This window comes from Papaver somniferum, chromosome 2 (genome assembly GCF_003573695.1).
Source record: "Papaver somniferum cultivar HN1 chromosome 2, ASM357369v1, whole genome shotgun sequence".
NCBI lineage: Eukaryota > Viridiplantae > Streptophyta > Magnoliopsida > Ranunculales > Papaveraceae > Papaver > Papaver somniferum.
The window spans coordinates 11,549,274-11,575,730 of NC_039359.1; the positions used below are offsets into that span (position 1 = coordinate 11,549,274).

Below are 26,457 nucleotides of genomic sequence, written 5' to 3' on the forward strand. Positions count from 1 at the left end.
TAAGCCTCTACAAACACTAGCCTACTACCAAATTAATTGAAGACTTTAAACCAATCTGCCTCCCACATATTAAGCCTATATGTGATTTCCTTTACGATCAACAAGTTTGATCAAGGTAATGGAAATCGATAGGAATATACAGAGTCTACCTAACCTCAAAATTCGGACTTATACAACCCGAAGTGCAGCCTAGATTATTATTCACCTCACAAGTATAAAACTTGTGGAATCAAAAAAGTCTGAGACGAAGAGAACCTTGATGATTACTATCTATCTTGATCCAGTGAATAGCTCAACAAACGGTCAATATTAGAATACTCGAGTTATCAAAAAAAGATAACTAGACCTGCCTTCACGAATCCCTATGAAGTCTTTGTAGTCGCTAAACCCTAAATGGGTTAGGAAGAGGACGACTCTAGTTATAACTAGGACACACCAAAGTAGTGTCGGGATTCAAAGGTCCCGGTTGCTTGAAGTTCCCATTTTATAGACATTAAAAGCATAAGTTGCTTTATAGATTTAAGCTAAGATAGCTTTGGAACCAAGCAACCAATATCCACCGTTAGATGAATCTTTGAATCTGATTTACATAAACAAGATATACACTATGGTTATGTGAAGCTGTAACCGAACCGTGTGATAGGATCCGGAGAACCATATATGTGAAAACCGCAATCGCACGGTGTCCAACTAGTAGACAGAGGCAAGTACGGGTCGTTCCCACGAGTAGTGGTGGAAATACTGTAACCAATATCTTTAATAAATTAACCAACAATGATGTTTTTGGATTTTTAGAATTAAATTTTAAAAAGACCGAAACAAAAGAAACAAAGATTAATGAAACACAATGAGAAGGAGTCTGTAACCAGGGTCTATGAATTCCACTACTATTTATAATTGTGCACCGAAAAGAACTCTAATTCCAAATATGTGTTTATAGCTTTGTTCTATTGCAACACCTATTATTGATATAATTTCCGATCATAAACTCGCATCTCCTAAGTATAACGCATCAAATTTCTAATCATGACCTATCAAATTATAATGACGAGAGAATTATCGAAAACATAATTTATAGATTCACAATTATTATTTGCTTCGCCAAAGCATAACCCATCAAAAGAATCAACCTAAGCATGGAGTTATCAAATACAAACACATAAAATTATAAACTACATGAATTAATGAACTTAGGCTATTGTGTCGTACAAAGCCAGTGAGACAACAACATGTATTCTTTGTAAAATCAATAAACCATAATTATTGGATTTTGAAATTCAATTCATATAGATTAATACCAAATTATTCAAAACCGATTCAAATTTTTTTAATAGTAGGAGTAGTTTTCTCCATAAAACCCTAGCTACAAAATACCTAGCACACCAAAAAAAAATGAATTTCTTAAAACCAATAAAAATAATAATCAAAAGTAAAATGATGAAACCAAAGTAGTATTCGTTGTCTCTTTTTTTTCTACTCCAAAATACTATGCGGCCGCCTCCTTTTCTTCTCAAGTTTCTGTCACCAACCTTCAAAAGAAATCTCAGCCGCGCCTCCCCCCCAATTCTGAGTTTCTGTTTTCTTTTTATATAGTTGCTGCTGCGAGCTAACATAAGACCTAGCAAATGTGATGCCCCAGGCCCAGTCCGATAACCACATGTTGATTTCCAGATCCAGGCCATCGTCCAACTCCTACTCGCTCCATAGTGCTGACCAGTGACCATCTAATCTCCCAAGTCCGGCCATCTATACTTGATTCAAATTAGCCACGTATGTGATCTTCCTCCACCGGAAATACAGCTCTGGTGATACCTTCTCACACGACTTCATAATCACCAAGTCTTATTCTCTTGATCGATTCCCGTAGCTCCATTCCTGTTCATCTCACGCCCAAGATCGATCACAGAAAACCCTAGCTCTCTTCATTACTTCCTTGAACGACAGAACCACTCGACTGCCGACGATCAAACCAGTCCAGTTACATTCCCTGACTATTCAAGCACCACCGAGTCACCGACTGCTAGCTAACGTTCCCTTGATCTGTTTCCGTAAACACCACAACTGATTGCATCCATTCTTCTTCTCGCTCTCAGCAACAGCATACAGCCGCAGCCTCCATTCTCGTTACTGCTGTGTCAATCTCCGTCACCTGGTTACTTCCTTGTCCACAGCCAGCATAAAGAGCCATTATTCATCACAGCTACAACTGACATACAGGCCATCGTCACCAGAAAACTATTCAGTCTGTATCTCTTTGTGAAGTCCCAATCTCGCACCGTCCACTCATCTTTGCCACACCTGCTTTTGTTAGTCCCACTTGCCTTATGTGTCCGACAAAGGATGTCTTTGGTTCACTCACTGTCTTGACCCTGAGGCTAATAAAGTGGTGCCAGTGCAACACTAAAAATGCAGCTTCCCTTCCTCCATCTGATGCCTTGAGTACTTCCGTGACTTTAGCCGCAAACGGTATTTGTCGTCCCATTTAATCACTTATTTTGTGGGGTAACCAAATCCATTTGTACTTTCTACAAAAGCACTAAAATAGTGTTGTTAGCCAAAATATCGAATCCTAACTAATTTAGATATGAGTATAAAAAGTAGTACTTACGTGCTTATCAACACCCCTACATTTATATTTTGCTAGTCCTCAGCAAAACAAAAACGAAATATATCCGCTAAACAGCTGGATAAAGGGTGATGTCCGCTAAACAACTAGATGAATCCACTAAACAATGGATAGAAATGTCTGCTAAACAGCTAGACAGATCCGCTAAACAGCAAGACCAAGAGATGTCCGCTAAACAGCTAGACAGAAAGATCCGCTAAACAGCTGGTCATAGAACATACTCTAAAAGTAATTAAAAAAAAATAAAAAATTATCTAGACCCGCTAAACAGCCGGTCATTTGTTTGTTTTTTTGTGTTTTTTTTGTAAGACCTGCTAAACAGCTGGTCAGAGTATGCAATTTTTTATTTATTTTAAAGCCTAACGAAAATGTCACTCCCCCACACTTAAACATTACGTTGTCCTCAATGTAATTGAGTCATCCAACGTAGAAATTAAGATGGGAAATCCTAAAATACTAAATGTAAACAAATAAAAAATGAAACAAGAACATAGATGTACCTACTGGAATATACAAATAAGACTCACCATATATCAACAACCTAAATATTTGGAGTTCAACCCAGAGCACAATATATACAATTAGTGACAACCTCACACTCACGCTGTAGCAACGTAAAGATATAGAGACTATAAAAAGGAAAGAGCATCCCCCAAACCTGGTTTTTGCAAAGGATGTATCATTTTGATAAAAAATAACTGAGTCAAAGGGTTCGCTAGAGATGGGAGCTGAAACAATCTAAGAGACATGCACAGGCAAAGAGAAATCACGAGATGCAAAATAATCAAGTAATACAAGAGAAGCACGCAGTTCTAATCCAAAATTAGGAATCTTTTGAAAAGTTATGCTAACAATTATAGGGATATTAACTTCTCCACTGGGTTTGTAACCCTGTACTAAATCATCATCATAATCATCATCAACAAAGGAATCAATAGGAATATCATAATAAAGATGATTAGAAGTAACCCTTTAGATAGAGTGTAATGTCTTTAAGTCTTTGTACTTAACTACAATTTCCTCAGAATTAACACATTCTTCATAAGCATCATTGCTATAACATTGATATGTCACACCGTCTAAAAGAATGGTGTCCTCGATCCTAAACTCATCCTTTTGAATAGGCGAGCAATCATTAACACGATCAGGAGTTGGACTAAATACACCACCTTCACTTGGTATTACAATGTCTCTATTCCTATTATCACAACTATCAAGTTCATCATCATTCTCCATACACATTGATTCATTAGCTAAAGCGGTTTCATCATAAATATCAAGAGTATAAGAAAAATTAGAACCTGTATCCTCTGTAAGACCACAATCTTCTACCGACTGTGTTAGTTGAGCAATCGATAAATCAGTTTGTTCAGCAAGTTCAGCAATGTACGCATGGGATTTACTAAGCTCGACAAAAAATAACTCATTAGTTTTAGTCTGTTCAGCAATGTCAATATTGAGGCATTCCAACAAAGATAGTTGTGATGCAGATGGGTCACAGTAAGATTGATTATCTCTCTCATACTGTGACGGAGAAATGTGTGAATAATAATTGGAATCAATACATTGTGGCTCATAATCAGGGTAAGGTTGGTAATGATCATAACCTTCACAAGGTCCGGAATGATCATACCAATGAGAATAATTCCAATCATTATTTACACACTCGACATGTTCTTGATAATGAGAAGGTGCATATGCATACTCCTCACGTAAAATATCAGATGAATCCTCTATCTCAGCTCTTTTGGTAAGATTCCAAAAAGCTATAAAAGAAGTCAACTCGCTGGAAACCATTATACAAAGTAATTCTCAATAACTCACCTTGCAAAAGCTTTGCGAGAATATCAAATACTTACTTTAGGCCAGTTGTTGACTCCAGTCGCCGCTCTTCATACTAAGGTACAGAAAAAATAAATAATAACTATGTAATAAATACCAACTACAATATTCCACAACCGCTCCCCGGCAGCCGCGCCAAAAATTGATAGGATCCGGAGAACCTAAATGTGAAAACCGCAATCGCACGGTGTCCAACTAGTAGACAGAGGCAAGTACGGGTCGTTCCCACAAGGAGCGGTGGAAATACTGTAACCAATATCTCTAATAAATTAACCAACAATGATGTTTTTGGATTTTTAGAATTAAAGATTTAAAAAGAACGAAACAAAAGAAACAAAGATTAATAAAACACAATGAGAAGGAGTCTGTAACCAGGGTCTATGAATTCCACTACTATTTATAATTGTGCACCTGAAAGAACTCTAATTCCAAATATGTGTTTATAGCTTTGTTCTATTGCAACACCTATTATTGATATAATTTACGATCATAAACTCACATCTCCTAAGCATAGCGCATCAAATTTCTAAGCATGACCTATCAAATTATAATGACGAGAGAATTATCGAAAACATAATTTATAGATTCACAATTATTATTTGCTTCGTATAAGCATAACCCATCAAAAGAATCAACCTAAGCATGGAGTTATCAAATACTAACACATAAAGTTATAAACTACATGAATTAATGAACTTAGGCTATTGTGTCGTACAAAGCCGGTGAGACAACAACATGTATTCTTTGTATAATCAATAAACCATAATTATTGAATTTTGAAATTCAATTCATATAGCCTAATACCAAATTATTCAAAATCGATTCAAATTGTCTTAATGTTAGGAATAGTTTCCTCCATAAAACCCTAGGTACAAAATATCTAGCACACCATAAAAATGAATTTCTTAAAACCCATAAAAATAATAATCAAAAACAAAATGATCAAACCAAAGTAGTATTCGTCGTTTCTTTTTCTTCTACTCCAAAATACTATGCGGCCGCCTCCTTTTCTTCTCAAGTTTCTGTCGCCAACCTTGAAAAGAAATCTCAGCCGTGTCTCCCCCCATTTCTGAGTTTCTATTTTCCCTTTATATAGTTGCCGCTGCGAGCTAACATAAGACCTAGGAATTGTGATGCCCCAGGCCCAGTCCGATAACCACATGTTGATTTCCAAATCCAGGCCATCGTCCAACTCCTACTCGCTCCATAGTGCTGACCATCTAATCTCCCAACTCCGACCATCTATACTTGATTCAAATTAGCCACGTATGTGATCTTCCTCCACCGGAAATACAGCTCTGCCGATACCTTCTCACGCAACTTCATAATCACCAAGTCTTATTCTCTTGATCGACTCCCGTAGCTCCATTCCCGTTCATCTCACGCCCAAGATCGATCACAGAAAACCCTAGCTCTCTTCATTACTTCGTTGAACGACAGAACCACTCGACTGCTGACGATCAAACCCAGTCCAGTTACATTCCCTGACTATCCAAGCACCACCGAGTCACCGACAGCTAGCTAACGTTCCCTTGATCTGTTGCCGTAAACACCACAACTTATTGCATCTATTCTTCTTCTCGCTCTCAGCAACATCATATAGCCATAGCCTCCATTCTCGTTACTGCTGTGTCAATCTCCGTCACCTGGTTACTTCCTTGTCCACAGCCAGCACAAAGAGCCATTATTCATCACAGCTACAACTGACGTACATGCCATCATCACCAGCAAACTATTGAGTCAGTATCTCTTTGGGAAGTCCCAATCTCGCACCGTCCACTCATCTTTGCCACGCCTTCTTTTGTTAGTCCCACTTCCTTATGTGTCCGACAAAGGATGTCTTTGGTTCACTCACTGTCTTGACCCTGAGGCTAATAAGGCGGTGCCAGTGCAACACTAAAAATGCAGCTTCCCTTTCTCCATCTGATGCCTTGAGTACTTCCGTGACTTTTGCCACAAACGGTATTTGTCGTCCCATTTAATCACTTATTTTGTGGGGGTAACCGAATCCATTTGTACTTTCTACAAAAGCACTAAAATTAGGGCTGAACATGGTTTCGGTTTTCCGCTGAAACCGGACCGAACCAAACCAATTAGGAAGAAACCAAACCGAACCATTTACTAATGGATTGGTTATGGTGTAGAAAGTGGAAAACCGATAGTGTTGGTTTTGGTTTGGTTTGACCACTAAAACCGAACCAAAAACCATTGAAAAACCGATTAATTTTTAAACTTAGTTTTTACCTTGATTTACAAGTATTAGATTCTACCCATTGATTTAGAGAATAAATAGAAATCCTAAATCTAATATTTCATTATAATACTCTCCCTCTTTCTCCTCCTCTTAGTCGCCTCCCTTCTCCGCCCCTAACTACAGCAGCCACTGCTGCTACTCGACTTTCTACTTCCCTTCTTCCTTCTTTTTTGTTTGTCAATAACTAAATTAAGATATATTATATATCTTCTTTTGATCTCTAGATTTAGAGTATGCTTTAACTATTCTTTATTATTTTTTTTGTCTGTAAATTTGTGTAAACCAATACTATCGACAGTTACGATTTTTTTATCTGTAAATTTGTGTATTTGTTTTTTGTTTGAGTCGTTTGACATAATTATTGGTTAACCAAAAACCACTGGGACAAACCGAAACCGGTTGGAACCATTTGGAAACCGAACTAATGGTTAATGGATTGGTTTGGTTTAGATTTTTAGAAACCGATAGTATTGGTTTCGGTTTTGGTTTGGCTAGAAACCGAACCAAAACCGACCATGAACATCCCTAACTAAAATAGTGTTGTTATCCAAAATATCGGGTCCTAGCTAATATAAATATGAGTATAAAAAGTAGCACTTACGTGCTTATCACCGTGTATAAAGACTATGTTTAAGGTGGTTAGCTGAAACTAGCCGATTTGAACTTATAAGCTTAATATTCATTTTCATGAACACTTAAGACTTTAACCTTGAGTCACAATCATGTGATCAAATAAGTGTAAAATGTTTTTAGAGATTTGATCAAATGCTAATTATCTCGTAAAAATAACTTTATTGTATTTGAAAATAATCGACATGTTTAGTAGATGTACAAAGTACGTACAAATACCATAGCCGTTCGTGAGTCAGGTCAGTCACAGTATGTGTACCGGTTTGTATACTATTAAGCACAACCAAGTTCCGGAGTTCACAGAACTATATAGGTACGGGAACCGGTATGTGTACCTTAAGACTATGACCGACTACGGAGTTCACAAAACTATTTTGGTATGCATACTGGTATGGATACACAAACCGAGTTCCAGAACACAGGACTTTTATGGTACGTGTACCAGTATGGATACCAAACCGGTTCCGTGACCATGGTTCCTTTTCGGTTTGCATACGGGTATGCAAGTCGATCCGGTTCATGAGTTGACACATTTTTATATGATGTGCATAAGGATATACGTACCATAAATATGCTTGTCGACATATAGCTACTCCATTACGTGTACGTGTACATGTAATACGGCTTCAGACTTTTAATAGTTTTCCCAGCTTGTAAGACTGATAACATTGTCTTATATCCGAATCTATAGTAGTTCTATATTTCTCTCTAAATCGATTTGAAACATTCCCGAATAACATCAATGACACATATCACTGTTCCATGCTATTTTCGAATGATAAAACTTGAATCATGATTTTGATTGCGAACAATAAATTTTTCTTAACCGAAATTCATCAAGTATGAACAAATCTTCATTAAGCTTAGTCATTATATTTCGAGAAGTCCCTTAACTTGGTAATTAGTTCTCAACTCGAAATTCTTGAATATGGATGATAGTCTAATTAGTTACACGACAACGTCTCAAAGATAGAAAAATGAATATAACTTGAGAAATAGGTGGTTCAGTCTTCAGTTACCTTTTGTTAATGAAGTTCTCCAAAATCTTCGGTTGATCTTCGCCTTCAAACGGTAGAATGCAATGATGACTTCTATGATGTCCGTTTCTCAACTACATTTCTTTTCAGAGACTTAACTAATTGTAAAATAGAAATCAAGATATAGTTTTGACAATTAAGTTTGACAACAATCTTGAGATAACAACAACACTTATGAGTTCGACCGAGCAATGCTCTAACATTCTCAAAATGATATTTTACCCACACCTTTTCTTTCGCCGCAGTAAGTATCCAAACACCCCTTTTTAATGGCCTACTCAAATCAACTTCAATCTTTACATTCACCACCCTTGCTATTATTGTGTAACCTTTTTTCAATCCATCATCCAGTCTCTTACCCACATTCTATCAATAATTCCCAGCATCCATATACTCTAAGGATAAACCTTTCATTTGAACAGAAAACACCTAGTGGATGAAATTGTAGTCTTTCAGTGGGATCAATGAATTATATTCCTTTAACACCACCAGATAATAATTTATGATCCAGGGAACCTTCTCCAACACCATCTCCATATCTTCTGATTTTTGAACTTTAAAACATACAAGTTACGTCACATTGTGCCGATCTCCACTTTTCTATAGTTTCTCCATATGATTTGATCATCTCTCTGGATTTCTTCATAGTTTACAGTACCATTTGTTATGATCTTCCCAATAAGACAGTTACTCCACATGTTAGCTACTTCATCGATATCCTCTCCTCAACAAAGATATAAGCTAGACCTTAAACTCCGAATGTTCAATGTTTAGATTCGGTTCCTTCATCCTCCTTCTGATGGCCGCCATTTCGATCCTTGAGCTTTGAGACATCTTTACTGTATTGATTATGACTTCGCTATGGATTGAAAGCTTTTTTTTTTCCTAGATTTTATATAGATTGGCTTGATTTTTAGGGTTTACCTTTTCATAGTCATTGTTTCTGTTAATGGGTAATCTATTTTGACTAAGATTATAATTTCCCATAAAAATATCAGCAGAAATATATGGCTTTAAATTAGGATGTAAAACTTCAAAAAGTTTTTGAAAAGTTATGAACGCTCTTTTTTCAGGAGAATTTCCAAAAATACCCCGACGAGCTTGGAAATTACAGAGATTCTTATGAAGAAAAAACAATGTTGATGAAGTTAAATATGTTTTTTGAGGACAAGGAATCTTTATGATGATAACAAACACTATTATTTTATAGGATACACTGAATATGATAGTAACCAATAACACCATTGTTATTAGTATTCCATTAGTTTTGGAGGATATGCGATTATCCATACCCATGATATGGGCCTTCACCACTGATTCAAGAAGGATTCAAACAAAAACGTGCACCACTGCTCCCTACAAAACCACCACTGGATCACTATTAATATCATGTTTGAGTACTGTCTATCGAAAGTTTTAGCTCCTCATCACTACAACCATGACGCAAACAAGTATTAAGTTATTGAAAAAAATACAATTTAGAGTTTGTAATCCAAAAAAACACGTAACATATTAGAACACAAAAATAATCATTATAAAAAACAGAAAACCTAGTAAGAAAATATATCAGATTTATTTTAAAAACATAAAATCAAGGAAAGGATTCAAAAAGTTGGGAAATTTTTGAAAACTTAGTCAACTCAGTTGTCACACGATTCATAGAGCTCTAGGTTTATGAGAAGTTCCTATGGACTCAACAAACTTGTGGTTTATTCATTTTGCTTCCGCTATGGACTCAAGAAACATGAAAAACAGATGGGCAAACCAACAAATTTGAGGGTTTGTTGAGTGCGGCAGTATACCAAACGCGCGTTTGATGAAAAACGGCGCGACTGCACCAAACATACTGGCATGTGACCTAGAACCGCTGGCGTTTGACCCAAAACCGCCAGTTTTTCATTCACACGCCAGTGTCTGGACTGAATCCGCCAGCGTGTGGTCCAAAACCGCCAACGACTAAATTTGGACGGCTGAAAAATATTGTCATCCAACGGCTAGAATTTTGAGTTCTATAAATACTTCTCATTTCAACTCCAAATTCACACATTCTAAATCTCTTCACTCTTAAGTCATCTACAAAAATGTCTACTAGAGTTCGTGGTCCTAGATTCACCCAACATGAGGATTTAGATAGTAGAGCCTTTGTTTTTCAGACACAAGATGCTGTCTTTAAGAATATAGCCAAATCGACGATATGTTTCTGGGAGAAAGTTTATAGAATGTTCACCGTTGAAACGGGGAACATTTATGGGTGTGATTCTGGCGTATTTTCGCATCGTTTTAGTCTAATTAGTCGTCATGTATCGGAATTCGTAGATGTACTAGTATACAATCACAAAAATAAACTCGATGGTGAAGCTGTAAAAGAAGTGGAACCCAGAACACTAGCGATGTGGGCAGTATCTCACGTCGGGCGTCCTTTCAACTTCCAAGATTGTTTCAACATTCTTAGGGTGCTCAACAGATTCGATCCTACATCTCCCTAGGAATTCCCCCAGCTGACGAGAATTGACGCCTATGTAGTAGTTGATTTAATCTAATGTATTTCCTTTATTCTCTTGTATGATGTAGTTGTTTAATCTAATGTAGTATGTTTTATTTATGGTATTGATGGTGCAATGTTTAATACAAGAAAGTTTAAATTATTTATGATATTTATGGTGCAAATATAAAGACATCCACATGTTTGGTTTAGATAATCATAAATAACACAAAATAAATACTAAACTAAGTGACATAATACCATAGTGAATCGATTTTTCCTTCAACTTTAATCAGCCCACTCCACCAAAAAACACCTAGGACATTTCCAGAAATGCCTTCCATATGTGTCTTCTTCAGTAGAGGTGCATAAATGCATAAAAGTCATGCAACTAGGATTTGAGCATCTACCGATTCTCCGTGGACAATGTTTGTATTCATGACCTCCATCTCCACAATGCTTGCAATGTGATAACTTCTTCTTCAATTTGGCTTTAAGTTTGAAGTTTTTTCAAAGTGTTGCAAACTTTTCTTCTCCTATGTGGTTCCTCTGGACAGTTGGGATCTTGACATTACAAATACCTGAGATTTCCCGGTTGTGATTCAATTATCATTCTGAATACATGCAAGGGCAGTGCATAAGACTGTGGTTATCCATGAAACATAACAGACAAACCTCTTTTACTTCGACGCAAATATTTGCTTCGTTTTTCCTTTAGAAAACATGGTGGATGTTGTTGGATAAGAAAGAAATCTATTGGTTTGGTTGAGAATCAAACATAGTGCTGTATTTATAAGAAAAAAAATAGTCATTGGCAATTCAAACATGCGGTCATGGTAAAGCCGCGTGGTTTTACTTTGATCGCCAATGGCTCGATTTTTTTTCTCACCCTATAAATTGCATTTTTCCCATCTTCAAATTCACATCTTCTTCTTTCTTTCTAAAACTTTTAATCTCTCTCACTCTGCAGAAATGTATGCTAGAATTCATGGTCCTAAGTTTACTGAAGAAGAGGATATAACTATATGCAAAGCATATTTTTTTCATAGGGTAATTGTTGGTTTGGGCTATCAAGACAGTTCTTTTTGGGATAAATTTTTTTATAATGTTCGTCTCACTGACGGGGAATCTGAGAAACCGATATGCTCGTCGATTATATGCTCGTTTTCAATCTATTAGGCTTACAGTCAAGCCATTTTTTGCTCTGGTAATGGAAATTGATCACCGAAGCTGAAGTGATCAAAACAGCTCTTGATAATTGGTAGGAAGCTCACGGTAAACCCTTTCTTTGCAAAGCTTGTTTCAACATTCTTAAAGATGGTCTATCTTAAGCACATCTTTACTGCACTCGAATGCCTCTCCAATTATTTACAATGGAAGAAGATGTTACTCTTGTTCGATGTTGGTTACATCGTATGATGAGACCAATGAACAATGCCTATTTCTAGGAAAGATTCTTGGAACATTTTGTAGCGTCGAGGAATGAAACCATAAGAAACAACAAGATCCTAGAACTAAGATTTTCATTCATCCTGATGATGTCAAACATTATACAGAAGTTTTGTGGATGGTTCACCGTAGCAATTCTGGATTATCCAACGAAGAACTGGTGAGTATCTTACTTTTGTCCTCACTGATCAACTGCATCATAAATATCTTAACTTGTTGTTTATCTATTTTATATAAAACCATCACTCAGACCAAGTTTACTGAAGAAACTGGAAGAGAGTTTAAGCATTTTGAATACTATGAACTCTATTGAGATAATGTCATTGGATTTGATGTAGTTTGATGTTATTGTTGTCGTTTATTAAAATGTAGTTTGATGTAATATGCAAGTTTAAAATGTAATAAATATCGCCTAATCTGAAGTGGAAACCTATTTTAAAATCTAAATATTTTCATTCACTGATATTACTGCCAATTCTTTTACAAGATATAAACTTGGACAATAATAAAAAGTACTAAACAATTTCAATAAAAATCAAGTACAAGCTTTGGCCTCATGTTTATCTTCATTTGACGTATCTTCTATTCAACGCGCTCTTTGACAGTCTCGCCTTTGTTTTTGTTGTTAACTTTCAAAACTTGAGCTCTTCTCTGCCTTTTATCGGAACATTTTCTTGGAGCAATTTCAAAAACTTGCGCTTCCCTCTTACAATTTTCAGTTTTTTTAAAACTTCTACATATCTTAGAAACAACAGCTTCAAGTTTTGCATCGCAAAAAAGTGTCATCGTCTTTTCAGCCATTTCACCAATAATAAAACTAAAAAATCAAAATAGATTTAAAAGAGAAAATTCAAGAGAAGTGAATTTTGGTGTGAGTGAATTGTTTAAAGAAGGTGGTAATTTATAGAGGTAAAAAAATGACAGTTTTTAAATTCGAGAAACTAGCTGTTGGCGGCTATGCATCACAAGCCAACGTTTTTTAGATAGAATGCCAGTTTTTACGTAAATCACCAGCGTGTTTCATTGACATGCGCGTTGGATGATCCGTCATCTACTTCTTTTTTCATAGTGGAAAAATGCGTCTAACCATCACCTGACTCAACAAATTTTTTTTTTTATACATTGCCATTCGAATTGCCCCAAATTGGGAATTTGGGATTGCCCCAAGTATATACGTAATTAGTAGTACATCTCCGCTTGCCTTATTAGTAATACATCTCCGCTTGCCTAAATTGGATATCATTAGCTGTGGGCGATCGGGGGCATACCAAAATCCAAGACAAAATATATATTTGTGCTGTGGAAATTGGACTGGTTGTTTGATTGGTACACCCCAAAGCAAATTGGTAACACCTCTTTAGCAGGCATGGATCTGTTTTCGCGAGTGCACAACTGATTTGTTTACGTAGGCAATCCCACGAGTCAGGATGTATCTAGAAAGTCGATAAAATGCTCGTCATTCATTCAGATATGGTCAACCTAATGCAAGTCAACCAAATTGGTCTATCATCAGCTTAACTCATGGCAGCTCGATTTACAGATAGCCCCATTTTGATTTCTCACTGATTCATTCAGCTTCTGGTGATTTTTCCTTCAAATAAATCATGTATAGAGTCTTGATGATATTTTTGTTATTTACAGCAATTGGATTAGTGAAATCACATAATGAAGGAGGTGAATGGAGTTGTGAATCAGAATCTGAAAATAGAATTGAAGCTATTTTTAAACCTGGTGTTATCACAATCGATGGGCATACAGATGATTGGAAAGATATCGATGGTTTTGAATTTTCTCTTCTTCCTGCTCTTGACCCACATCAAGATGATGCTTATAAAGCTGGATCAATGACTGTCAAGGTTGGTGCTTCTTACCCTCAATTTTTAGTTGATTTTCTGTGAATTTGCATTTTTTAATAAGGATTTTGTTTAATAAAAAAAGGTTTGTTTTGATTTAGGCTGTACATGATGGCAACAATGTGTTTTTTCATGTTGGAAGTTAATGGCAAGTATGCTTACTCAAAAGGGTAAGTTTCAATCAGCTTTTTCAAGTTCATTCATCTACAGATTTTTAGATTACATCATTCTTTACTGCAGGGTCACCTCCCCATTTGAACAGGATGTACTCTAATAGATTAGTGTGTTCCCATATTCATTTCCTACTAGTAGCACACTAAGAGAAAAGTATTGATTTGGCATGTTTATGATTGGGCTGCAGTGCAAATAACAAATGTCCTTCTGTTGCTCTTATGTCAAGTTGGGGAGAAGCCACATATCATTAATGTAAGTCGATTTAAAGGTCTCAACATTAGAATGGTTGCTTAGTTGGTATGAAATTATATGCCTTTTGTTCTTTGTTTCTTCGAATTGAAACCAAGAAAAGCTTTATTTTTCAAGATGGGAGGGTGTAAGGAATCATCAGATTCATGTTCCAGCAAGACCTGCAAAGGAACTGAAGTTGATATTATGCATTTCTCTATTGGAAATGCTATTCCTGGACGGCTCTATGGAGGAAATCCAATAGATAATAGAGAAGGACATGGGGGTGACAGGTGATTAAGTCTCAGTCAGTTGGTTCTTGGATTTGAATGGTTCATGTGATGTTTATCGTTATATATGTTAATATATCTTTTGATTTATAGGTTCGGACATTTGGTTGATCTGTATACTTGGACTCCTCACTGTCGACACCTCGATGGTATCAGTCCTACAGGTGCTGGTTACATTTCTTGTTTTCGTTTTTACTGTTCTTCAAAGTTCAAACTGAAACCAGCTGTAAATTAACAATATTGTCAAACTCTATTCTACTCCATATCTATAACTACTGACTGTGCATGAATAGAGTAAACATACACTTGTAGTAAATACATAGAGGTGTATCATTTTGTCCAAATTCTTGTATAACTGTATTCTTAGTTTTGGACCTCTTCAATTGTGATCCGCATTCTTCCTCCTATTTCCTGTGTTTCTTTTTGCTGCATTTATTTATTATTTTTGGTTCCTTTCTAGGAAATGATACTAGTGCCCAAAATGACTGGAAAGGTGCATGGTGGCACGATAGCTTCAAGGTCCACTCAGGTAACACACCCATATGCTGATTGATCTTAACCATCTTACTAAAGACTTGAAAATCACAAAAGAATGAAAAGAGAAAATATTTGAAGAACTTTCACTGTTTCTAAGATCGTTGGGTTAGGCCAGATGACAGGACCATCGAGGAGGAAACTCTACTATTTCTGACAATAGGGCTGTATAAGCACACGAATCCTTTTTCTATATGAATTTGGTTATATATTCGTATGAAATATATACGTCCATGCACTTTCTCTGGTCAACCTTCAAGTTCTGAAAAGATTTCTCTGGCAGGTTTTGTAGCAGAAGACAGCCCCTATTCATCTGAGGATCAAGACGGTAAATACTTCTTCGAATTTTCCAGGCCTTTGAGAACCATGGATCGCCTTCAAAGGTTAGCCGTCATTAACTTCTGCTTTGGTAATCTTTGACTTCCCAAGGAATTGTTTTTAAGCCAATACACGTTCTCCAGCATGTTAACCTAATTAAAAGAGTAATGCAAATATGTTTCCTTTCAGTAATCATAGAGCAATTTACAAACCTGAACCAACTTACTAGGCCAAGTTAAAGCTGCACATAATCAAACTACGGGATTGTTCAAAAGTTGTTAAGCCATCATGTATAGGGATTGTGTTGGAACTGCTTCGCTTTTGCTTCCTGTACGGCGACATGCCTAGTTGACCTGTTTTGAAGAACTTCTTTGAAATTACTGAACACCAAATTCACTAATTTGATGAGGTCTAAATGTCGAGATGAGTTGCAATGATAAATTGATAAATATAGGGTTCATGCCCCCTAGCTGTTAGAGTTTAAATTCATTACTGAAAAATGCAGATGTTCAATTTTCATCGGCCAACCAACAAATATGGGCAGTAGCATTCTGGTACCCTGAGGATGGAAAAAACCATGGCACGGGTCTGGGCATTACTCTATTAGCTGTAACTGGGTACCATAGATTTGCCCTCAAGCAACTCACTTGCTACTAGGCAGGTCAGGAAACTCATCCGGTGCTATCAGTGTTTTCTCTATTCTTATCTTTGGTTGCATTTTGCTCATCTATATTTGTCGGGTATTATGTCTCTAAAAAACAAGTCTATCCCTTTCAGCCTATGGATCGTCTATAGGGAACGTTGAGGCTTGATTTGTTATTTATTTTTCGTGAGTTTGTATTCTATTAGGCGTGGTCTGTTGAGGTTTTCTGTTGCCTTTGATTTCTTCCCAGGGTTGGCAGATCTGATTTCACTTGATTATTGTATGTGATTATTTAAAGTGCCATAGTTGATGAAGTTAGGGTACAAACGTTCAGTTAAAAGACCATTCTATGTTATGTTTAGAGTTAAGTTTTTCATCTCATACTGGATTCTCGTTACACCTTTCCAGTTCTACTACAATCATCCCTTTAACTGAACCCAAAAGTATGTAGCATTAGCATATGAATAAGTGTGTCTGGTCTAGTATTGTTTACAATGTGAACAGGGTAAGGTAACATTTGATGAAATTTCAGTGTATCTAGCATTTGGAGAACCTTGTATTTAAAAAGTGGAAGGGAAAGCTCTTATTTCACAGACAGAAAACAGTCTTAAATCTGGAACTCTTTATACAGAATTCTAATAATCCAAACTCAGAGCTAGTACTCAAACATGAATGGCGCGTGAAACTAATAAAATTTGAAAGGGCCTGTTTTACCATTCGTTGATTTCTATGTATTGTCTAAGCTTGGACTTTTCTCCTAAAGCTTTCAGGGAAACAATAGTATTCTTGTGAGGAATGGCTTGAAAATATTTCAAATCGCCAGCAGCAGCATCACCCATGAGCTTTTTAAAAGTTTTTGCTTCTGAATCATAGCAACAAAGAACGGCTCTGTTGTACCACAATAGAACATTATTGTTCTTCAAGAGGGCGAATGGCTCATAATCTTCACACTTGTTGAGTCCCTGCCACGCTATACTGAACTCCTTACACCAGCTCCACGAAGAATCATAGCTATCATGTCGATTCATGCTAGAATCACAAAGCTTATTCCTCGTCATTTTTAGCAGCCAAATGTCGACACGGTCACTTGGCTCTTTATGAACGACACACAAATATCCTCCCACTTCATGGAGTCTATAAGAAGAATACTTACCTGAATTGTTTAAACACGGTGGTGATGGGATTAACTTAATCTCCTCATCGACCAAATCGAAGGCCGTTATGGTACGGCATCTGCGGTCTAGCCAATGAAGAGCTCCATCAACGAGGATGCCCGGAGATGATAAGAACTGGCAAGCAACTTTTCCTATTTTTCTCCACCCAAGGCTACTGCCAAGAGTGTATACCTCAATCTGTGCAGTAGAGGCCTGATCTAAGAATTTGTAGTAGATTCTTACAACCTTGTACTCATTGGTAACCTGATGGTAACCAAAACCGCTCAGCACAAGGCCATCCTTTTCAGTTATTCCTGGAATATTAACGTATTCTCTAGTGTAAGGGTTACATATATAAATAGGATCATTGATACCAAACCGTTGCACGAACCAACCATGACTTTGGTACATGACCAATATGGCATGTTGATGGGAGGATGGTCAGTCTTTGACTTTGTAACAAGTGTTCTGTAAAAGTGTTCTGTGTCATTATCATCACACTCTCGATAACAAAGGCTGGCTCTGCCTTCCTCGCGTAAGGCAATGGAGAAAAGTATACCCATCTTGGCAGATTGGACGAGATCCCGCATTGTTTGACATACTAGTTTACTCTGTCTCTGTGAGACAGATTCATGAACAGAAGCGCAGGAAGTACTAAGGTCTGCAAATTTAAGATTCTCCATTGGTCAAAGTAATCTGAACCTTGTTTTTCCTTTATATGCTTATATTGGAGAGATGGGTAGAAATTTTTTTATATATAGAGATTTGTCCCATGATAACATACAAACTTATTAACCCTAAATCCATTAGAAAACCCAAGGTTTTAGTTTCCTGGCTAAATTGGGGGATGACAAAAAAGGTCATTAGAGATAACCTTCACATCACCTCTTATTCAACAATTATCTAAGTACCTATTTTACCTTTGATTAATTAGCATAATTTAATTGTATTAGGTATTAATTATCTTTTAGATGTGAGATCAACAAATGTTAAAGAGTTCTTCAAAACATCAAACAACTTGACTTTTTTGGGTTTTTTTTTTTACGTAAACAGTACCCAGAATCGGTTTACGTTTATGCACTTGTAAACCGATTCTGGATTGGTGTTTCCAAAATTAACAGCAAACTTCAACAATCGGTTGGATTTTATGTATAATCTGATTGTCAAAATCGGGGTTTTATGTGACATATATAAACCGATTGTTGTCTTTCATAAGTTTTTTTTTCATTCATTTCATTATTGTAGGATGCATTTAACACGTGCATCAAGCCTTTAAACCCCTAGGCGACCCTAGTGGACGAGTTGTAGTCTCGTGAGGGTTTACATAGAGATCTACCCACAAAAACTTCTAAAATCATCAATCCTCGCCGGAGGAATCCGAGTCCGATTCACCAACCATCATCACCTCCGGGGCATACTCCCGAGTTTTGGATACCATGAAGTGATAGCTTGCATCAAATGCGAATGCTTCCCCCTTTTCCTCCAAGTAGCGCGCTTTCACGACTTCATGCTACAAAAACACAACATAAACTTACTCAGATAGTGGTGTTTCATTGGGAGATAAAACAACATGGATTACGTAAAATAAACCACAAAAACACTTACAAATTGTTCAATGACAAGCTAAAGTGGTTAGAGTTCAAAATCCGATGTTGGATAGCTGAATAAGAAAGTATAGCATTTTCGATGACTTGGTTCCTATCATGGACTTGTTGAACACTTCTTCCATTAGAATTACCAAAATCTTGTCTTTATTTGTTATGCACCTTTGTCCAAAAGGTTTCGGCATCTACCCTTACGTAGGACTGATTTTTGATTCGAGTTTCGGCGTACCATGCTTTGGTGATTTCCAAATCTTCGGCAGAGTCAAACGATGCCATTATGGAGGTATGAAATGAGTAGTTATGGAGTGAGAGGGAATAGAATGAGCAATTTTGTGGCAAATGAGGTCCAAGGATGAGGTCTCTATATATAGAGAAAGTCCCTAACGACTATTTTTTTTGAAAAAAGTGAAATAATTGGTCTTCTCGAAGGTCTGTAAAACCCGATTGTTTTTTTTTTTGCCACCATGAATCGGTCTTTCTTGTTGTAGATGGGAAAAACGATTTGCTGGTTTTTACGGAATTGAGGAGACAACCGTGCGAAGGAGACTCCTTGAACCGAGCGAAATGTTTAACCTCACACAGATGCACTGCAAGAAGGGAGTGCTTTAATTTCGATAGATCAATCTGTAGGACTCCGTCCTAAACCAAGACAATGGCCGTTCCAGAGTCAATTCGGTCACAAGATAGGATGGGTCAATCTGTAAGAGGGAAGCTGAGAAATGTGTGAGATCAATGGTGATCTAGATTGTAGGTGTGTTGTGTATTCTGCGTAAGAAAGTTCTGAATGATTGAATTTACTCAGTTGAGAGTGATTGCTCAGACGATGAGTTCGTGTAGACGAAAGATTGTATGTATGAACTTGTCGAGAAATTCTTGTCTAGACGAATGTCCTCCTTTTCAATCATGATTCAGAGGTCTTTTATATTGCTGGAATTGTAAACACCATGATCCCATGAAGTGTGACAGTTGCTGGAGTTAGAGACACTAGTGGAAAATAGAAGTTCCGCGACCGTCAGGACATGTCATATATACGTGTTATACGACTACTTTCAACCGTCTCTGTTGGGGTCTGTGATAAAGCGTCGCTGTCTCGTACGACCCTGAGTCGTGGGTCTCAAAATAACAACCGATTTCAAGGGTACCGAGGTACAGACCCTTAGCCGTGGGTCTCAGATTTAAATTATAATATAAAAAAAAATATAGATTCAGATTTGCTGAAATGCCTGAATGGCTAAATCTGAAATAATCTGACTGCATCAAAGTCAAGTCAAATTAAGTGGAACACAAACTGAAATTCGAATGATACTTCAAATTTAAACTCAAACTATGAATTCAACTTTCATTCATTTTATCCATTGGGTTTAAAACAACACAAAAAAGTATGAAATTCTGAGTTCATAACAATACATGGCTGAGCTAGATAGTAAATTCTAATAACAACATTTTAAACAATAAAACGATAAGCACCTCCGATAACGATGAACTTAGACAATACTTCATGATTGATATCAAGTAGAGCACCCATGTATTTGTCCCTGGTTCACATATGACAAAGAACATCATTCCTGCAAAGCAAATCAACAACTTCGTTTAGTTCATCATACATGGTTGAGCAAAATAAGTTACTAGAGATGACAGTATTATTAAAAGTAAGTTAGGTAATATGTTACAGAATTCAATCAATGATCTGGACTCCAAACTGCCCTCCACTAGAAGCATATGTAACTTAACAACTAATAATACTATCTCGGGTGAAGATGACCATCAAGACATGAAGTATTGGCCACACACTGCAGGAAAGTTATCCCACAACCATGACTACGAAAGGACAAGCTTGAAACAAAACAAGAGCTTCAGGGCAATCGAAAGCTGATACAAAGAAATGGGTTGAATCCTTTGGAAGCTCATGTTTTTTTTGTAAGTAACAACATCACAGGGGAAGAAGAAGACACTTCCACAAGCAATTTCCCTCACGAATACGGCTTAACTAGTAATACAAGAAATTAGAAATCAGAATGCATATGAGTGTTCATTAAAGACATCCAAGATTATGCATATGAAATTATAAATCATCAACATCCAACATGTTATATATAGTGGAATACAAGCAGTTAAAATACTCAGAACATCACTGCCATTGCAAGAGTGCCCTATTTAATACAACTAGCATCATATTAAGCCATGTGAGAGGACAAATAATAGGTAGCTTAAGTAATTTCATGGACCACTTTGCAGACACATATAAGCTACAAACAACTCCATAAATTTATAAGACGTCAGTCAAGTGATTTGAATCGAGTCATCCAAAGCATAAACAGTTCCCCAAAGAAAATCATTAAGCATAACCATCACCAGTGCATCCATTTAATTCTACTTGTGACACACTTGAAAGAAAAAAATAATGATAACGTGTTCTAGAATGTTGAGCACCCTACAATGACCATAACTTTGAGCACCATACATAGTACATAAAGAATGCAACTTCTTTATTAAAAAAAATAACCCAATCAAGTTAAAACCAACAAGTCCCAAGACTAAACCACAGCCTGCAAGATTATCATGCAACACCAACATCGCATCCCTACCATTACTGAAGTAAATGAGAATGCAATAAGAATTTTACCTTTTTTTCTGTACTTTCAGGCTTTTTCTCTAACACTTAATGTGGAGTTCTGTTGATATTTTGTTCAAGATTGCCTTTTGTTTCCACACCTCAATTTCCTTAAAGAACGAGGCCAAACTGCAGAAGAGAAAACCAACACACAATTAGACCAATAACCATCCTGGAATCAACAAAAAAAACCAATTTTTCAATTGAAAAACTAACCATTCTGGTAAGGAAAGACCATTAAGTTGTACTTCCAACAAAAATGAGATAAATAATTCAGATGTGCCATTCTGGTAAGGAAAGACCATTAAGTTGTACTTCCAATAAAAATGAGATAAATAATTCAGATGTATTTCAATTGTGCTAATAATGACGCACCCTCTGATTTCAACAAGATCGCCTGTCATGTCATAGTAATATGTCATAACACGTATAACAAAACAACAAGTACTCGTTAAAACCTAAAGGAGCCACATGATAAGTAAATAATCACCACAAAAAGGAAGTACGTCTACCAGGTGAAGGGGATTTTGAATTTCAAAATTTATAGCATTAATTCACATAAATTAAAATCAAAAATTGCAAAATCAGAATTCAAAAAAAAAGTTTTATAAGTTAATGTGACAGGGATTAGATTATTCTAACTTCCTCCTAATTATTAGTTTGTACAAGTATTTCAGGTGACCGGTACAGCTACTGGTATTCCTGATATAAACTAATAGGATGTACTGCCCATAACAGAATGAAAACAGAAAAAGATGGAACTTAAGTTGGAAGAAGAAATATAATGGAAGAAAAACTGTGGAGTGAATCTGTTAATATTGCTCTATATTCCATAAAGGTGCACCGAAATAGTACCGGTCAGCATCAATATGATCGGGTATCAGCTGATAGGCTCGAGTATTAGCTGATACTGTGAACCATGAATAAAAATACGTGATCAGGATAGTACAAAGGAGCTACAAGAGACCAAACATAAAGAACAACAGTGGCCCATTGAGTGCATATTTGAACTGAAGTTGATGTCCAGCTAACATTAATCAACTCTGAGTTGAATGACGGTGAGCCAGTCCAACCTGTAATAAGCATGTTTGAATGCATGCTAGCGAACGCGAAAATCAGTTGGAAAAATGTATAGGAATAACCAAATGGCACAACATCAGGTTCTCTGTCCTTTCTCTGCTCAAAGTTCACAAAAGGGTTTCTGTCACCTACACCAAAAGGTCAAACATGGTCAGAAACAAACACAAGGAAAATGGTGCAGTTTTGAGAGGGCACATACGAATTCCATTTTTGATAACTGTTTATCGCCAGAGAACAGAACTTAACCATCCTACAATGGAAGTTTATATCTTCCTAAAAGATAGCATGTTCTTATCATATTACTATTAAAGGGTCTATAGATGAAGCCTTGAAGGTACCTGACTTTAGCGAGGATCCAGCCCGGCAAGCACAGTACAAGACAGAGATAACTGTTGTGAGCATACCAAGAATTAGCTTACGCGTGGTTACTCCTTTTAAACTGTTGTTGAGACCATTGCACACGTAATCTCGAGACTCACTTGAGAGAGCACTGTAGAGCACATACGAACAGTACACAGAAATAACCGAAGATGGCAAAAGACTTGCATTAGCCTGTATCAACCCCAAAAACCCACAGCATTATAATTGAGCATTGAAGAATATCTCTGATGCAATGCTGAATCAGATGTATTTCACTATATTTCAGGGGGAAAAGAGTCAAAATTTTCTATACCTGCAATGTAATAATTACAAAACCAAATGCGAGAATGATGGTCATGACAATAAAGAACACATTAAGATTGCAGTCATGGCATGAGGGGTTGAACCAAGCGAACATTAGTCCTGATATTGTAAGTGTTGTTATATAGCACACAAATACAACAAGTAACGGTATGCACCTGCAATAACCCATCAATTATATAAAGCAAAGACCGAAGAGAATTAGAGAAATATACTTGTCAAAGCGTACTGGAAAGAAAATGAAGAGGATAAGATGGAAATGTTTTTCGTACCATTTGCGTTCACCTCTCTCAACCCAGACATCATTCCATGTATTTGTGGCATCCAGCAGTATAATAACTGGAACCAGAAGAAACAACCCCGATCTAAAGTTTGATAATGTTCCTGCAAATTCAGTGTACGAGTTTCAGGATGAGAAGCAAGCATATTATTTGTTTGCATAGAGCAGCAATAAACCAATTTAAAGTATTTTATACACGCATTTGAAGACAGAATTCAGAACATTAACTATGAACCTAGAAAGAAGGAAAAATAAATTAGTCTAAGTTCAAAAAAGAACATTTACTAACATAAATCAAAAGACAAGTCAATACACCCACAGACCGTATAATGAGATAATGTTATCAGGAACGAAAAACATGAGGACCAAGAGCAAATCCCACACCACAACCTTCACAGTCCTTCATCTCTGGGTTCTTCTGCTTCTTTCTCTCTCAGTAGATTGAACCAGTGGAAGACTCTGCACCTACAAAAAAAAAATCCCCAAATCAAAATTAAACCCAGATTCAGAAATCTAAAATCAAGAAATTGAAACCCTTAATTCAGAATTTATTAATTAGCCAAACCCTGAATCTAAAAGAAATAAATATCAAGATCAAAACCCTAAATCAAAACTTCTATTTCAACAATTCATGATCAATAAACGAAAACCCTTTATCTAAAAATCAAAACCCCTAATCAGAAACTCTGATTCATCAAATAAAGATCAAGATATGGAAACCCGTTATGAAAAATTTATAACCCTAAATTTAAAAACCAGAGATGAAGAAAGTTATACCACAGTAGGATTAAATTCCTTCAACTTCTGCAATTTCGTCAACTCAATTTAAGTTTCAGCTGTTCTTTCCCTTGAATCTCCAACTCATCTTCTTTCAATTTCAACATCTCGTCACGATCTTTCTAGATCTCTTCAGTTTTCTCCTAAACCGCAAAGATGAAAAGAAGAAGATGGTTCAAGAACAATAGATGGATTTCTTCCTGACGGGGAAAGGGGCTATGTTTAAGAGCGACGATTTAATTGATTTCTCCATTTCCATGAAGCCAGTTCCTTAGGTTAGAGAGGAGACCAAGAGCAGAAGAAGAAAGAGAAAGAAAAAGAAAAAGACTGGAAATGGGTGAGAGAAAGAAGTATTTATATGCTCCATAAAATAATAAAAAAATTATCAAATGTGAATCGGTTTGGAAGGGTCGCGGGATCGGTAGTAGATTTAGGGTAAAATAGTAATTATTCTGAGACGGCTATTAATGCTCTCGGAATTTTTCCTTGTTTTTATCATATCAGAGACTGCTTTTACGGGTCAGCGGCCCAACTACTGTGACCGGGGGTCTCTGCCGTAGGTCGCTAAACACCCATTTTCCACTAGTGAGAGTGGGGAAGTGGGAAATCATTTCAAAACCAGTTGCTCTTCGTGCGGAGACTTGGTTAATTTCCCATCCACTAACTCCTCAAACTGATTACACGACTTGCTCACATTCTCATCGTGTGTATGAACGCACGTGCCGTAGACCGCCTGACCAAAACCCTAGTTAATATTCCCCCATGTGACACGATTGATTGATGTCTCGTGTGAGTCAGTTGCTGACTTTATGGGACGATGAGTCCTTGTATTGCTGAGTTGAACATAATTTTGCAAATGTTCTGAGACTCATGAATTGAACATGTGTGCTGAGACAAAAGTATCATTGTCGAATAAATGTCGATAACTTGAGCAAACTGTGCTGCTGAATTATATTGAATATTGATAGTTGAACAAATATTCCTTAGTCTGAGCAAATATTGCTAGTCTGAGCAAATATTGCTCATCTGAGCGACTGTTGCTCGTCTGGTGAATTGTTGGTGGCAGGACCAAATAAAATATTTATTTATGATACCGACTATTAGGCCGAGTATAATAATGAAAGTGTTGATCATGGGATCAACATAAAAGTGTGTATTTGTGTTGAGGGATGCATAAGATGATTTCCTTTGTATTATACACCACTGCACCATCTTACATTTGGTAGAGCTTACATTTAAAACCCTCTCCCTTGTATGAGGGATGCATAAGAAAATTGCTGACTTTTCATGTGACCATGTGAGTCTTGAACTCAAGATGATCTACCTTTTCAAAAAGTTGAAGGTTTAAGTGATTGTAGAATCGCTTCTAGGAGATTTCTTAGATTTATCTCTTAGACCTTTTGTTTCCACTTTTAAGTTTTAACGTTCTTGTTTCAAATCTGTAGTTTCATTATACCTTTTATCAGTTTTACTCTTCATGAAAAAATAAATTTTCTATCTTCCTGTGCAGATAACCAGGCAAGTAAACTGTGGGGAATCCAGTGGTGGAGTTTCAAGATGCTTCATACATTTGAAATACAGATAGTGGTGTTATTGGAAGTGGTGTTCACCATCTTCTCTGGCGAGGTGGTCCATACTAGTAGGAATCCGACAACTCCGATCCTTTTCAAGGATCATATCAAAACTCAGAATCAAAGGGTGTATTGTCATCGTCTTCAAGTCCAAAATCTGCAACAAGTACACAACCGATCCAGTCAACTCAGAATTCAAATTTTCTTACCTCCAAAGCTAATACGCTATCAAAGGAGCCAAAATAGGAAACACCAAAACCAAAAAGGAAAATGCATGCAAGTCACAGGTTTGACTTCATATGAGACTTTTCATCTCATAAATTCTCTTATACTGCTACG

General features: G+C 36.7%; 1 protein-coding gene and 1 pseudogene across 1 annotated transcript; one reads left to right on the forward strand and one right to left on the reverse strand.

Moving 5' to 3' along the window:
• Positions 1–13,720: 13,720 nt before the first annotated feature.
• LOC113350651 lies at positions 13,721–16,374 on the forward strand (annotated as a pseudogene).
• Positions 16,375–22,541: 6,167 nt separating this feature from the next.
• On the reverse strand, positions 22,542–26,160 carry LOC113350652 (probable serine incorporator). The gene is made up of 7 exons (XM_026594784.1): positions 26,116–26,160; positions 24,094–24,160; positions 23,763–23,874; positions 23,483–23,648; positions 23,148–23,361; positions 22,803–22,937; positions 22,542–22,639 (listed from the first exon to the last, which is right to left on the reverse strand). Exons 1-7 carry the CDS (start codon positions 26,158–26,160, stop codon positions 22,542–22,544), a joined length of 837 nt encoding a protein of 278 aa, XP_026450569.1.
• Positions 26,161–26,457: the final 297 nt, after the last annotated feature.

Excerpts from the sequence above, each read along its gene's own strand:
- LOC113350652 (XM_026594784.1), bottom strand. The coding sequence starts at position 26,160 with ATGGTGAACACCACTTCCAATAACACCACTATCTGTATTTCAAAT. Across the intron at positions 24,161-26,115 it reads CCACTATCTGTATTTCAAAT|GTTGTGGTGTGGGATTTGCT; the intron begins GTATGAAGCATC and ends AGGACTGTGAAG. Across the intron at positions 23,649-23,762 it reads GAGAGAGGTGAACGCAAATG|GTGCATACCGTTACTTGTTG; the intron begins GTACGAAAAACA and ends GGGTTATTGCAG.